Below are 15,025 nucleotides of genomic sequence, written 5' to 3' on the forward strand. Positions count from 1 at the left end.
AAAACAAGTTATGATTCCTCGGGCCACAGTCTTGCCTGGGTGGGACTGGGCTTCAGCTGCAGTCTTTAACACTGCAGGCGGAGAATATTGGCATGTAGGGTTCCCTATGTGGGAAGTTGCCCAGTCTCAGTGAGAAGTCCTTGTCCATTAGGATGGCCCATCTATTGTGTTACGGCTGAAATGAGATCGCTGCTTAATATATATTTCAGGAATATGAAAATGTGACAAAAGAGGAAAATTGCAATCCTGAAGTCTGGGTGAATCTAGCCTGTACCTACTTTTTCCTTGGAATGTATAAAGAAGCCGAAGCTGCTGGATTTAAAGGTAAAGTGAACACCTTTACTGTTTGGTGCTCATCACGAATGGCTAGAGTCATTTTAGAGATTTAAAAACGTATTTAATTCCTTTTCTGATGACAAAAAAAATCAAGTGGCATTAGAAAGCTGAAAAATAGCTTTTACTCTTCAATGAATATTAGAGTTGAGGAAATTTATGTTTAAAGAAAGATTTACTCTCTTTTGATGTCCCCCTCCCCCGCCCCCGGTTCCCAGAAGCTACAGGTACTGGCAGAAGAACGAGAAAAGACATAGGGCAAGATACCTTTCTCAGACCCCATCAAAACAGCATATGCATGCTCTTGGTAGGAGTTGGGTGCAGTTGTTCAAGCTCTTATGGTTGTGGGTTTCATAGCTGCTTTTTCTGCTTCTGAGTGAAAAGCGAAGTAATTACCATTTGAGGACTCTTTACTCCTTTACTTCTGCTTTACTTATCAAGACAGCCATCTTAGGAGAACTAGACTCAGATTTGCAAGAAAAGAGTAAGGCCAAAGGAAATATAGGAGGAAGCATTAGGAATAATTAGAGTATGAACCAAATTGACTTCAAAGAAAGGTAAAGAAAAGGGCAAGGGGAAGCACCGGGGAACACAATTTTTGTTGAGTTAGATCTGACTCTTGTTTTTCACTAACTTTTGGCATCTGAATCCAAAAATGACCCCAGTTTTTCTCTTATCACGTCAACTTCATAAGGTACAGGATACCCTCCCTTTGCCCCCAAAATCATACAAAATGTACATACAAAGGGAAATAAAGAAAAAATTACCTGAATATACTGTTTATTTAGAGTTATTTATTCATGTAAAGGCTATATATTGTTACTGTAAGTCAAATTGTGTACAAGTAGTAAAGTTCTGCTACCAAACATACATATTAAGGTATTTTGTCTTTTCAAACGACAGGCTAGGAAATGCCAAACTGAGATACTTGAAACAGTCTCCTTCAGGTGGCAAAGCTTTCACAGATTGCTTCATGAGACCCAGTTTTACGTGCAGAGGTGGGAATATAATGTTCTTTCTGTCAACAAGTGGCTCGTGTAGAATGTTTGGATCACCAGGTTTGAGGTCAGATCTTGGCGGCCAATTCGACTCCAACCAGTGCTTCTCATGAGCTCTGCTGTCCCACATACACAGAAAATAGGGATACCTGGTATATCCGCATTGCTGACCAAGAAGGTCGACACAGATGATCCAAATTGTGATATTGCAACAAATCAATGACTCTCTTTGTGTCTTCATATTCTTCACAAAAACAAACTGAATGGCCAATTGGGACTGCACCAAATCAATTGCCACTGTGGAGGAGGACACACTTCACACTCTACTTTGAGTGATTGATGAACAGTTGCCATTCAGTTGCCTTACAGATTGGAATTCCCAATTCCTCCATAAACCATGTATATTATGACAATACACAAAGCCACCATCACTTTGAAAGTACTGCAGAAATGCACTTTTTCTTGATCGAAAGTAGGATGCCTTTGCTCCTTTTTCAAGCAAGTTTTTCTTGTGCAGTCTTGATGCTAGGAGTTCCGAAGCCTTTTTGGATAGTCACAAATCTCATGCCAAATCATTCAATTCATGCTGATCAAATCCCTTACGAGCTGAGTCATCTTCAATTTCAAAATCCTCATCGTTGCTGTCACTTAGTTCTTCACCACACTCCTGTTTTTCGAAAGAGGGTAGTTCAATGAAAACTGGCGCTGGGATTTCAGCTGAATGAGGCAGTGAGCGAATAGCTGATGGTAGACTATGACACTCTATCTTACAATTATTTTTCTTGTTATATCCTGACGTTTTCACTACACAAAAGTAACAGTCACTTGGATGATCTCTAGGCTCTTGCCAAACCATAGGTATACCAAATGGCAATTTATCATGTGTTCCCTTCGTCCACATCCGTAAACTCTCGACACACTGCTTGCACACCTTGTAAGGGGCCCAAGACTTACCTGACTTACCTTGATCACCAAGTTTTACTTTAAAATATGCAAAAATAGGCTTGCCTGACAAATGCGCTGATGTTTGTCCTTTGACTGGGAATGGTGAAACTGTCACAGATAGAACAAAATGAATCAGGGTTGTTTAGGCACTTACAATGAGAAATAGAGGCAGACATGATCTGAAGGAAAGGAAATAAGTACATATGTAAATTAAAAAACAAATTCTGCTAACTCCTTGTATGCAGACAAGAACTTGGACTACACTTTGGAATACGATTCACTATATAGAGCGGCACACAACCTCTCACCACACTGTCTCGTGTAACTGAATAGCCTAGACAAGTATGAACCTGTCGCTGGTCTCCAAGGTCGTCCCCCACCCCTCCCCACTCGAGGAAGCACTAATGCTTCCCTCGATCCAGGCTCAATCCAGCCCGCAGTGGTGTCATTAAGATAAGCTGCACAGAAAAAACTTGACGTGCTAGAAGAGAACTAACTGCAGTTTTGAAATCAGCATGCCTTTTAAGTCTAAAACAGCTGAAAATTGAACTCAACAGGAATTATGTTCAAAATTGTTCCCCTGTGAAGTATTTTAAGAAATTAGTTAGGGAAGAATTATTCGTCGGCAGCCATCCGTCTCGAGAGACGATGGTGTAGCTTCTTAAGAGTCTATCTGCACCGCCGAGAATGGCTGTGCAGTCCGACTCGGGAGTGACATGGTATCTGTCTCCTCCCATGTTGAATCGACATCTTGCGATGACGCTGGAGTGTCCTCTCCAGTGAAGCTGAAGCTACAGAGCCTGGGCAGGGTGATATGGAGGGTCTGCTGTTGCCCAAGCAGCAGACCCAATATAACTGTTTGGAGCAGAGTGTGATGTATCTTGTGCTTAGTCTCATTGTTCCCTTCCCTGTTGAAAAGCACTAGCAGGCATTCAGCTTCACAGTTCAGAAACCAGGGAGTCATTCTCGACAATGCCCCTTTCCTCACCCTCCAACGTCCATTTCATCATTAAGCTCAGTCAATTTTATTGCTTCCATTTTTCTTGAATTTTTCCACTGTGTTCATGTCTGCTGCACCTTAGTCCAAGCTACTAGCACTTACTGTCTATTTAAGAGTCTTCTTTTTTTTTTTTCCACTGTGTGGTTGCCTCTCACTTGTGCCCCCAACTGGGGACCTGACGTGCAACCTAGTAATGTGCCCTGACTGGGAATTGAACCAGTGACACTTGGCTCGCAGGCCAATGCTCAATCCACTGAGCCACAGCAGCCAGGGCAGGGAAGAATTATTGCAGGTTAGAATTCTTAGCAGTTAACTGCATAGATATCCAGGAAGAATTCCAGCTCAAAATCACAGACAATGTGGAACTTGAAGCCTTTGTTGCTTTGTTCCCAAATTGTATCATTTGTACTAATGTAGATTTTCCTAATTTTATTATAAGGACCTTTAAGTTACTTGCTTTAACTGTACCTAGAACAGTGTTAGACACACAGAAGGTGATCAAATAGCTGTATCTCTTTTCATATATCTATATATATCTATAGATATATATATATATATTTTTTTTTTTTTTTTTTAACTTTTCACCATAAAGAGTTAGGAAAATTCTAAATTCTCCAGGAGTGCAAAGGGGATTTTGAACTTGAAAGGTATTAACCTTTTTGCTTGGCTAACTGTTTCTTGTGGAAGATTATCATACTAGAAGGTCTCTGGAGTAGAGGCTGGATTAGCATTTAAGGAAATATGTCAGTCTAACTTGGGGGAGAGGAGATTTCAGAAGGGATTGACAGTGAATACTGGGAAGGTACAGCTGAGTGAGAGGGGATTCCCACATGTGTGGAAATGACCATAACTTCATCTCCAGTGTTTGGTTCAGAGAACAGCGCAGCGGTGGGCTGTGTGTGCGGAGTGCTGTGCCGTGGTCCATCATAAAGGAATCAGGAAGGACAGTGGTGGCGGAGAGCAGAACCTTAGGACATTTTTCTTCTGGCTCTTGATGCTGTTACAGGTGGAGATCAGAATAAAATAATATATACCATTCTGTAGCAGAGATATCTGAGGAGCAGATAGCTAAGGATTTGGAGAGCTGTATCTGAGTCTGATGTCATTCCTGCCTGGGACTAAGTGCCACATGCAATTGAGTTCTTTAATAAGCAACTTGGATTTTTTTTTTTTTCCAGCTCCAAAAAGCCGACTTCGAAACCGTCTCCTCTTTCATTTGGCTCACAAGGTATTCATATTCTGATTTTACTTTTTTTTTGATATAAAAACAACAATAGAAAGTAATTAACTAGAATTTTTATGTCCATCTAGTAGATTGAAGAACAGATCATTATAAAAATGTCTCTATCTTTAAAAATTCTTTTTCACATAAAGTCCACTTTGCCATATTTATGTATTTGTACTAGCTCTCTTTTGATTACTGTTGGCCTATTATATTTCTTCACATCCTTTTACTTTCTACTTTTTTTGCTTTGGAGGCAGGCTCTCCGTCCACTGAGCCACACAGGTCTGGCTTTACTTTCTACTTTTTTGGGTCCTTATATTTGAAATGTCTCTTGTAAACAGCATATAAAAAAGATAAAGAAACAAAGAAAATAAGGAAAGGGAGAAAATAGAAATAAACAGAAAAGAAGAAGAAGGTAAGAGGAAGACGAAGTCAAGTAATTAATATTAGCTGTTAAATTAAAGGCTTTCCATTGTCAAGACTGTGCCTCCAGAGGTGATTTCCATTCCTTTTCTGAAGGAGAGACAAAGGAGAAGCCACGAACTGGAGAGAAGTAGGAAGCACACAGAGCCAAAAATGGCTGGAGGAGGAGGAGGTGCTGAAATCTCTGTAACAGATGTGTTGCTGTCTCGGACTGGACTCTCATGTGAATCTTTCCATGTCTTCTTCTCTCTCACAATTTAAGTTTAATGACGAGAAGAAGTTGATGAACTTCCATCAGAATCTTCAGGATATCACAGCAGATCAGCTCAGTCTGGCCTCAATCCACTATATGCGGTCTCACTATCAAGAAGCTATTGATATTTATAAGCGAATACTGCTGGATAACAGGTCTGTGTTCTTTTATGCCTACTCAAAATCTCATTTTGTTAGTTTCTTCTGGAAGTAGTTTGGCTGAGGACCTAATGGCCTTTGGATCTAGTATCGCCACGTGTTCAAATCTGTTGGCTAATAACCCAGTGAGAGTAAGAATTCCTTATTGTCATGGCTTTTCCACTTTTATTTCATTATCACCCTTCCAAGGAGCCTTTTTAGACTCTTTTTTCCTAGTTGCCCTCCCATGAAATTTTAATACCACACATATACTGTATATCTGTTTATGTACTGTATATATGTCTATGCTTTACATATAAAATTTCCCACCCCTTTATCAGACCCAATTTTTGCCCCATTTAGGGGTGATACTGCCCCCTATTGAAATGCATGGTCTAGATGTATCGATTTCAGTGTTGCAGTACATTTTAGGTACCCTGCTGAAGGAAGTAGAAACAAACCATTCTGAAAAATTAGCATTGCAAGTGTAACACTGACTCGTGGCCTCTCCCCCACATCCCCCAAATATCTCATCCACCTCCTCTCTCCCTGCTCTTGCTTTACCTTCACAGCCTCCCACCCATTCCCGCTTTCAGCCGTCCGGTCTGCTTGCCATGTCTGTCCACCCCCTGTATGGTGTGTGCTTATTTGCATTTAAACGCAGTTATAGCGTATGTCAGTTGTTTGTTTTTTTAACATGAACAGGTAGGAGATGAGCTTTTCACTTTCTTCCCTAGTTGTCATCTTTTATTCTACGTGTCAGAACACCCAAATATTACTCAAAGAAAAACACTGCACTGATTACATCTTGCCCTCTTTCTTCAAAAGGAAAATTGACATCCTCTTTGCCTAGCTGTTCTTTTTAGCCACTGAAAAATCTTTGTAGGTCGACGCCATTTTTGTGATGTAGACTAACCTGCTGACCTTTCATTCTTTTATCTAACAGAGAATACCTTGCCCTCAATGTATATGTGGCTTTATGTTACTACAAGTTGGATTACTATGATGTGTCTCAAGAAGTTCTGGCTGTTTACCTTCAGCAAATTCCTGACAGTACCATCGCACTCAATCTGAAGGCCTGTAATCATTTTCGCCTTTACAATGGCAAAGCAGCTGAGGTAGTGATGGAAGTCTGTTTTTAACTTAATTCCAGTTTGAATTACCCTCTACTTCCTGGGTTATTCATGCAACTATTACCTATAAGTCTTGATTAACATCCTTTGTTATTGCCAGTGTGATTCTATAAGAACCTAATTATATCAATATTTATCAGATAGTCTAAAAAGAAGTTGACTTCTTAATTCTCTGTGTATGTCTTATGTACTGTAGGTGATCTTTACCTAAATGCCTTACATTAACTCAAATATGTTAACATCAAATATTTTCACTTCTTCCTCTAAAATATGTTTGAGGCTCTGCGATTCAGTGTCAGTAATATGTAAATCGCATCAGCTCCTAGGATATCCATCACTGTCTTCTTCATCCCCCATCTAATCATTCACCAGTTCCTACTTGTTCTGTGTTCTGGGTAGCTCTGTTCTTTACTCCTTTCTCCTCTGCCACTACTCCAGTCCTCATCTCCAGTCTCGTCCACTCCAGTTCAGTCATTGAGTTTGCTCCATACACCGTATTCTGCGACTGCCATGGCTTTGTGTATACCATTCTCTTTCCTGGGCTGTCTTCCTTTGCTTGGTGCCCTTCAGTGTCTCCTTAAAGACTGCCACAAGAGCTCTGACTGGTGTAGCTCAGTGGGTTGAGCGTCGGCCTGCGAGCTAAGTGTCGCTGGTTCGATCTTCCAGTCAGGGCACATCAGAGAAGGAAAACTCTGACTCCAAAAAACCTCCGCTGCCTTGCGGCATACCTCTTCAGGGGAAAGGCTAAGGGAGTAAACCCCGACAGATAATCCGGAGCCGGAGTCCCTAAGGCGGTTCGACGTTGTAGTCAACACCGGCAACTCCTGCGGCGCACCTGAAGCCAAGCTGTATTGACTCCGTCTTTCCCTTGGATCCTTCAGCTGCGAAGAGAGGGGGGGGGTCTGCTGCATGGGCAACAGCTGGCCCTCCATATCACCCTGCCCAGGCTCTGTAGCTTCAGCGTCATCGCAAGATGTCGATTCAACACGGGAGGAGACAGATACCATGTCACTCCCGAGTCGGACTGCACAGCCATTCTCGGCCGTGCAGATAGACTCTTAAGAAGCTACACCATCGTCTCTTGAGACGGACGGCTGCCGACGACGACCTATACACATACATGTGTATATAGATATAAATAGATATATATACAGATCTGTATCTATATACAGATTCGGTTATATACAGGGTGGGGAAATAGTAGGTTTACAGTCATGAGTACATGAAACAGTTCATTCTTGTATTATTATTTATTAATTATTGTATTATTTTCCATACAAACCACTGTAAGCCTACTTTTGCCCCACCCTGTATAGATATTTTTAAGTTAACCCTATGAGGGGGCCCTGTTTGGAAATTATTTTCTTGGGCATTACTTTAGTTGATGTCAGAAAGAAGCCACCAAAATTTAAATGTAAAATTTTTGCATGGGTCAAAATTTAAAAATTCCGTCCTTGTCCAAGAAACTGTTCCAGCTGGCATCATGCCATCCAGAGTAGGAGGAGGAAAGAAAGGAACCGAACCAGCCAATTAACTGTATCCAAGTAAACTTTGTGAAGATGTAAGAGCAAGGAGTGTTGTGGACCCGCTTCATGCTGACGGGAGATCCGACTCTTCGGGGAAACCGTGGTTAGTGGTCAGCAGGGAGGGGGCAGGGCACAGAACATGAGTCCCGAGCGTAATCCCAGACTCCCTCTTCATGGCTTATGTCGGTTACGGTGGTCGGTCGTGGCAAAAGAAATGCCCGTCAATTAAATTGCTTAGTATGCCATTGGACAGCCCATTTATATATTATATCAAATACCTTCTTGGGTACATTCATTTCCAGTAAAGAGTCCCTTGAGCCTACCTAATTGGCTAGTTTCCAGCATCAGCAGTTTAACAGGAAATTGGATTTGCAATTTGGTCTCTTTAGAGTTTTCAAACCTGGCAAGAACAAATAAGACATATATTCTTGCCTTTCTACCTGAGTTAATCTCGGGGACTTTGCTAATTTTGGTATAATATCCAGTCTGTTAAATGTGTACATTTTATCTGCACACGTCCTTCCTGTAGTTCGGTGTGAGTAGCATGGTAACCAGTATTCTGTAGGTCTAGTTCTGTCGAACTCAGGTCACCAAACTGCACTTTTCCATCCCCAAAAGGCACACTTTTTCATTTGAAATCGTTTTGGTGTGGTTTACATATTGATTTTATAATGTGCTTCAGCAGTAGATGACTGTCAAATGTACCAAAAAAACCTTTTTTGTCTGGTAGCAATAGGATATAGTTGTGTTTACTTAAGATAATTTTATTTTATTTATTTATTTTTAAAATATTTTATTTATTTTAGAGAGAGGGGAAGGGAGGGAGAAAGAGAGGGAAAGAAACATCAATGTGTGGTTCTCTCGCGCGCCCCCAACTGGGGACCTGGGCCTGTAACCCAGGCATGTACCCTGACTGGGAATCGAACCAGCGCCCTTTGGTTTGCAGGCCGGCGCTCAGTCCACTGAGCCACACCAGGGCAAGATAATTTTATTAAAACATTTACAGCCGGGCATTTCTCTAGTAACTTGTGTAATAGCTTCTGTATCATATGGTTCATTCCCTCCACAAAAATAATTAGCATTCTGTTCTTCTATAGCAATTACGAAATAATTTGTAATGATTGAGTTAACTCTTAATGTACTTAGAATAACTTGTTTAAGGTTTTACAAGTGGCACATTCAGGTCTCAAACCCTTGGTTGTCTGATGCTAATGCCTTCTATTCTGTTGATCCTCTTGTCTGTTCCTGCTCTCGGTGCCATACTGCCTTAATTACTACAGCTTTACAATAACTTCCCACAGGATTCAGTTAGCTGGTATTCCATTTAAGATTTTTGCATCAATACTTACCAGTTTGATTACTCTATAATTTCATTTTCTATTTCGTTTTCATGTCAGGTTTTGGTCGAAAGACTGTACTCACTTCATTAAATAAATGGAAAGGGTATTATATCCTACTGTTTCCTGGAAAATTTTATACAGACATAACTTGGAGATATTGTGGGTTCGGTTCCAGACCACCACAGTAAAGCATATATCACAATAAAGTTAGTCACAAGTTTTTTGGTTTCCGAGTGCATATAAGAGTTCTATTATACTATAATGTAGTTTATTAAGTGTACGGTGGCATTGTGTTTAAAAGGACAATGTACATACCTTCATTTTAAAATATTGCTATAAAATGCTAACCAACATCTGAACCATCAGCAAGTCGTAATCTCTTTGCTGGTAGAGGGTCTCGCCTTGACGTTGATGGCTGGGGACTGATCAGTGTGATGGTTTCTGAAGGCTGGGGTGGCTGTGGCAATTTCTTGGCTTACCTCTTTGATGCAGGAGGCCTAGCTCTTCCTCTCTTGACTTTCAACATGCCTTCCTTCCTGAGCTTAATCATGTCTAGCTTTTGATTTAAAATGAGAGCCATATATAACTCTTCCTTTCACTTGAACACGTAGAGGCTTTTATAGGATTATTAATTTGTCTGATTTCAGTGTTTTTGTGTCTCAGGGAATAGGGAGGCCTGAGGAGAGGGAGACAGACAGGAGAATGGCTAGTCAGTTAGAACATGCACAACATTTATCTATTCAGTTTGGCATCTTATGTGGGCATGGTCCATGGCACCCCAAAACAATTAAAATAGTAACATCGAAGATCATTGATCACAGATCACCATACAAATATAATAATAATGAAAAAGTGTGAAATACTTCAAGAATTTACAAAATGTGATACAGAGACATGTAGTGAGCACGTGCTGTTGGGAAAATGGCGCCAATAGACTTGCTCAGTGCAGGGTTGCCACAAACCTTTAATTTTTAAAACAGCGCAATAGCTGCAAAGCACAATTAAACAGCGCAAACAAGGTAGGCCTATATAAGATTGTCATGATTTCTCCCTTAAATGTTTGCTAGAACGTCTTCATGAAGTCATCTCTAGGCTTGGGAGGTTTTAAACTACTGACTCGGTTTCTTTGATGGTTGTAGGACTACTCATGCTCTCTATTTCTTGGGGTTTTTTTGATTATTTATTTGTTAGTTTTGTTTATTTATTTATTTGTTTTTAGAGAGGGGGGAAAGGAGAAAGAGAGGGAGAGAAACATCACTGTGTGGTTGCCTCTCACTCGTGCCCCCCACTGGGGACCTGACGTGCAACCTAGTCATGTGCCCTGACTGGGGATTGAACCAGCAACACTTGACTCGCAGGCCGACGCTCAATCCACTGAGCCACTGCAGCTAGGGCTTCTTGTGTTGTTTTTGATGGGTTGTACCTTTCTACAAGTTTGACCATTTCATTTACAGTTTCAGGTTTTTTTAGTTTTCAAGAAAACCAACTTTTGGTTTATTAATCTTCTCTGTTGTATTATTACTTTCTACTTTATTAGTTTCTGTATTTTTGTCATTTTCTTCCTATTATTTTCCTTCAGTGGGTTTGCTATACTTTAAAACATTATTGAAATGGATGCTTACCTTGTTAATTTTCAGCCTTTCTGCTTTTCTAAAATATTCATTTGAGGTAATGAATTTCTAAGTATTGTTTTAGCTGCATTCCGAGTTTGAGTACCAATATGACTTCTGATTTTTGCTATGAGTTATTTCGAATTAGAAGAATTCTTCATTTCCCAATACACGGCAAATTTTCCAGTTATCTTTTTGTTAAAGATTACTAGCGGAATTACATTGTAGCCTGAGAAGATATTCTGTATGATTTGATTCTGTTGGCATTTATTTCTTGAAACTTGTTTTATGACTGCAACGTTTGGCTAGTGTTTCTAAGCTTTCCATGTGTACGTGAATAGAGTATATACTCTGAAGGCATTTGATGAAAGATTCCGTATATGTCCATAAGTCAAATTAGTTTTTTATGATATCTCACAGCTTCTATCACTTTACTAATTTTATTGCCTGCTTACTGTTAATTACAGAGAGAGTTGTGTAAAAATCTTTCACTATTATTGTGAATTTGTCTCTTCTGACGCTTTCCATTTTCCCTTTATATATCTTGAGATCATTTTTTAAAGGAATGTACAAATTTTAAATAATTCTTTCTGGTGGATTGAAGCTTTTATCAGTACAAAGTGACTCTCTTCCCTCTAATTATGCTTTTTGCCTTAACGACCATTTTGTGTGCTATTAAGGTAGTTTTTCTTTTGGTTTGTATTCCTAGAGTATATTTTTACCATCCTTTTCCTTTTAACATCTTCTTTTTTTTTTATTCCTCGCCTGAGGATATATTTGTTGATTTTAGAGAGAAGGAAGCGGTGGGATGAGAGAGAGAGAACGAGAGAGAAACAGAGAGAGAGAGAGAGAGAGAGAGAGAGAGAGAGAGAAACAGAGAGAAACAGAGAGAAACTGAAACCGAGGTATGTACCCTGACCCACGAAAAACCCACAGCCTTTCTGTGTATGGGATGATGCTCCAACCAGCTGAGCCCCCTTGCAAGGGCTCCTTTTAACTTTTTTATAACTTTGTATTTTAAGTATGTCTCTTGTAAAAATATAGTTGGATTTTGTTTTATCTTGTCTGACATTTTATCTTTTAATTTGAGTATTTAATCCAATTAGATTTAACTACAAGTTATATTGCAATACTAATTATTTAGGAACAAATCTACTGCCTTGTTTTGTGTTTCTATTTGTCCCACCCCTTCTACTTTTTTTTCTCTCCTTTTTCTGTCTTCTTTAGGGGGGGATTAGTTTTGATTGGCTATTTTTTATCTATTTTTTTCCTGTGCTACTTTCAGAAGTTATAGGCTTGGTTTTCATACTTGAGTGGTTACCATAAAAATTACCACAGGCATCCTTCATGTAACCAATTTAAAAAAAATATTTTACTTATTTATTTTTAGAGAGAGGGGAGGCGGGGGAGAAAGAAAAAGAGAACAACATCCATGTGAGACAGAAACATGATCGGTTGCTTCTGGTATGTGCCCCAGCAGGGACAGAACCTGCAGCCCAGGCATGTGCCCTGAGCAGGACAATGCCCAGCCCACTAAGCCACATGAGGTCAGGGCCTGTAACCAAGTTTAATGTTAATCTTTACTCCCTTCTCAGCAATACAAAGACTTGATGATATTTTCACTTCATTTGACACCTTTCTAACTCATATGCTATTGCTGTTTTGTCCTTCACTATTATATGTTTTAAAAATTATTTTGGCTAAATCTAGTCATTTTAGTGTTAACAACATTTTAAAAAATTGTATTCTTTCCTCTTTATTCTTAATAGTAACTGAAACATTCCATCTGGGATCCTTTTCCTATTGATTGAAGTAAAATCTATCCTTCAGAATCTCTTTTAGTGAGAGTCTGGTGGCAAACTATTTTTGTTTGAATATGTCAGTATTTTGCCTTATTTATATTATGGGATATTTTCATTAAGTATAGAATATCTTACTGGCACATTGAAGATATCCTTCCATTATCTTCTAGTTCCATTTTTATTTTGAGAACCTAGCCATCAATCTAATTTTGTTTGAATGTAATCTATCATTTTTAATAAAAATTTTATTTAAAATTTTTTTCATTGTTTTTTATTTTCTTCAGTTTCACTATGATTTAACTAGATGTGAACTTTAAAAATAATTGTCTTCATGGGACTTATTGAATTGGTGGATTAATTATTATAATCAGGGAAAATTCTCAGCCATTTTCTTTCAGATTTTTCTTCTTCCCATTATGGCTCCTATTAACCTCAGGAACTTTAATCATGCACAAGTCCGACCCTTTCACAGTATTGTCTAATCCTACCTGTTTTCTTCTTTTCCTTCTTTTGTGTCTCTGAGCAGCATTTCTTCACACCTCTCTTTCTGTTCACTAATTCTTTTTTATGATGAATCTAACCTGCTGCAAAAACTGGTGTAGAGGCTTCCAGGGATTTCAGAGCTGATCAATGAAACAGATATGACCTTGAGGTGATAATGGCACCCACAGACTTGATTTGGGTGACTCTGAAAGGTTTTTGTGTGGGGTGAGTTCCTCATAGAGTGTGACTCTCCAAAGACTGTGAGGGCACTGGAACCATCCATAATGCGAGGAGGCATGCAGGGTAACTCCTGGGGAGGAGGGGGTTTGAATGGGGCTTCTGTGTCTAGATGACGGCTCTGGGCAACAGGGTGGTGGATGTCGGGACAGAGGCTGCTTGAGGTCTGATAGGCAAGAACAGCTTGGGTTCTTTATAGCCCTGGGGTTTATCTTATCTATGGCTAGCAGATGCTTGGGAGGTTTTGGGGGTATGAAAAACAGGCAGGGTCTCAAATATGTTTATTTGGGCCACATTGAAAACAACTGGATGTGCCCTGGCCGGATAGCTCAGCTGCCCAGAGTGTTATCCCAGTCCCTAGTCAGGGCACATACAAGAAACAGGCAATGAATGCATACGTAAGTGGGAAGAAAATCAATGTCTCTCTGTCTCTCTCTCTCTCTCGCTAATCAATACATTTAAAAATTTTTTAATTACAAATAAATAAATAAAACAACTGGATGTGTAAAATTTGAGTTTGGTGCCAGAAAGCTTTTGAGCTAATGTGTCTCAGCTGCTGTGAAAATACGGACATGCGAGGGGCCAGGATGTACAGTGGCCATTTCCGGCTCATTTATGTAATACCTAGCCATATAGTTATTCATTTTGTTTACAATACTTTATATTTCTAGAAGTTCTTTCTTAAAAATCTTCACTTTTTGCCATTTCCCATTTTCTGCTTTCACATTTATCTTTTATTTTCTTAAGCATCGTCAGCATACTTGTTCTGTGATTCGATTTTGACTGTTTGAATTTCTGAAATTTTTGTGGGTTTGATTCTGTTTTTTCTCATTTCTCCTGGTTCTCTCTTGAGGAGTCTAGTTTCTTTGAACATCAGCTTATCTTTGTGCACTTGACACTGTATTTGAAAAGTTACTTACAGGAATACCTTAAAGCATGCAATAAAGGCACTTTTCTCCCCAAGCGACATGCATTTACTCTGGGATAGCCAGTCTGGGACCACCTTGGGCCACATTCAAGGCTCCAGACTGCCTGAGCTGCCCACGGGACCCTAGCTGGGCTGCGATTCTGCACTCAGACGTCCTCGTTCTCTTCACTCTTTTGCCGGCGGAGCTCTGTGGCGTCCTGGCCGATGGTGGGGATCCCTCTCCTGCTGGACTCCCAGTGCGTGTCCCATCCTGGACTTTGTTTTCTGTTCTGATTGCCTTGCAAGACTGTCCACCAAAGGTTTTAATTTTATAGACCAGTAACGCCTTTGGGGCAAAAGCGGCTTTCCTGCTTGCTTACTTCTCTGGGTTCTGTTTCTCCCTTCACTTTTGCTCTGGTGACTCCTTACTTTCTTTGGTATTCTTAAGAAAATGTTTTATTTTATTTTATTTTTTTTAATGTGTTTTATTGATTATAATATTACATTTGTGCCAATTTCCCTTCCCTCTGCTCCCCTCCACCCGGTGGCCCCCCTCCCTCCAGTTGTCCCCCCCCTTTTAGATCATGTCCATTAGTTGTGCAAGAAAATGCTTTAAATATCTATTTTTATTTGGTTGTTTTCAGTGAGAGCATCGATTTCAATAATCGAGCCC

At 39.9% G+C, this 15,025-nt stretch overlaps 1 protein-coding gene across 1 annotated transcript in view; it reads left to right on the forward strand.

Moving 5' to 3' along the window:
* The window catches only part of IFT56 (intraflagellar transport 56), a 38,567-nt gene that overhangs the window by 3,709 nt on the left and 19,833 nt on the right, over window positions 1–15,025 (forward strand). The window contains exons 4-7 of the mRNA XM_090287568.1: window positions 210–324; window positions 4,455–4,504; window positions 5,187–5,332; window positions 6,261–6,432. Coding sequence (XP_090143694.1) covers window positions 210–324; window positions 4,455–4,504; window positions 5,187–5,332; window positions 6,261–6,432 — 483 coding nt within the window. The remainder of the gene's footprint in view (window positions 1–209; window positions 325–4,454; window positions 4,505–5,186; window positions 5,333–6,260; window positions 6,433–15,025) is intronic.

This window comes from Furipterus horrens, unplaced genomic scaffold (genome assembly GCF_987537825.1).
Source record: "Furipterus horrens unplaced genomic scaffold, mFurHor1.1.pri manual_scaffold_9, whole genome shotgun sequence".
Classification (NCBI taxonomy): Eukaryota; Metazoa; Chordata; class Mammalia; order Chiroptera; family Furipteridae; genus Furipterus; species Furipterus horrens.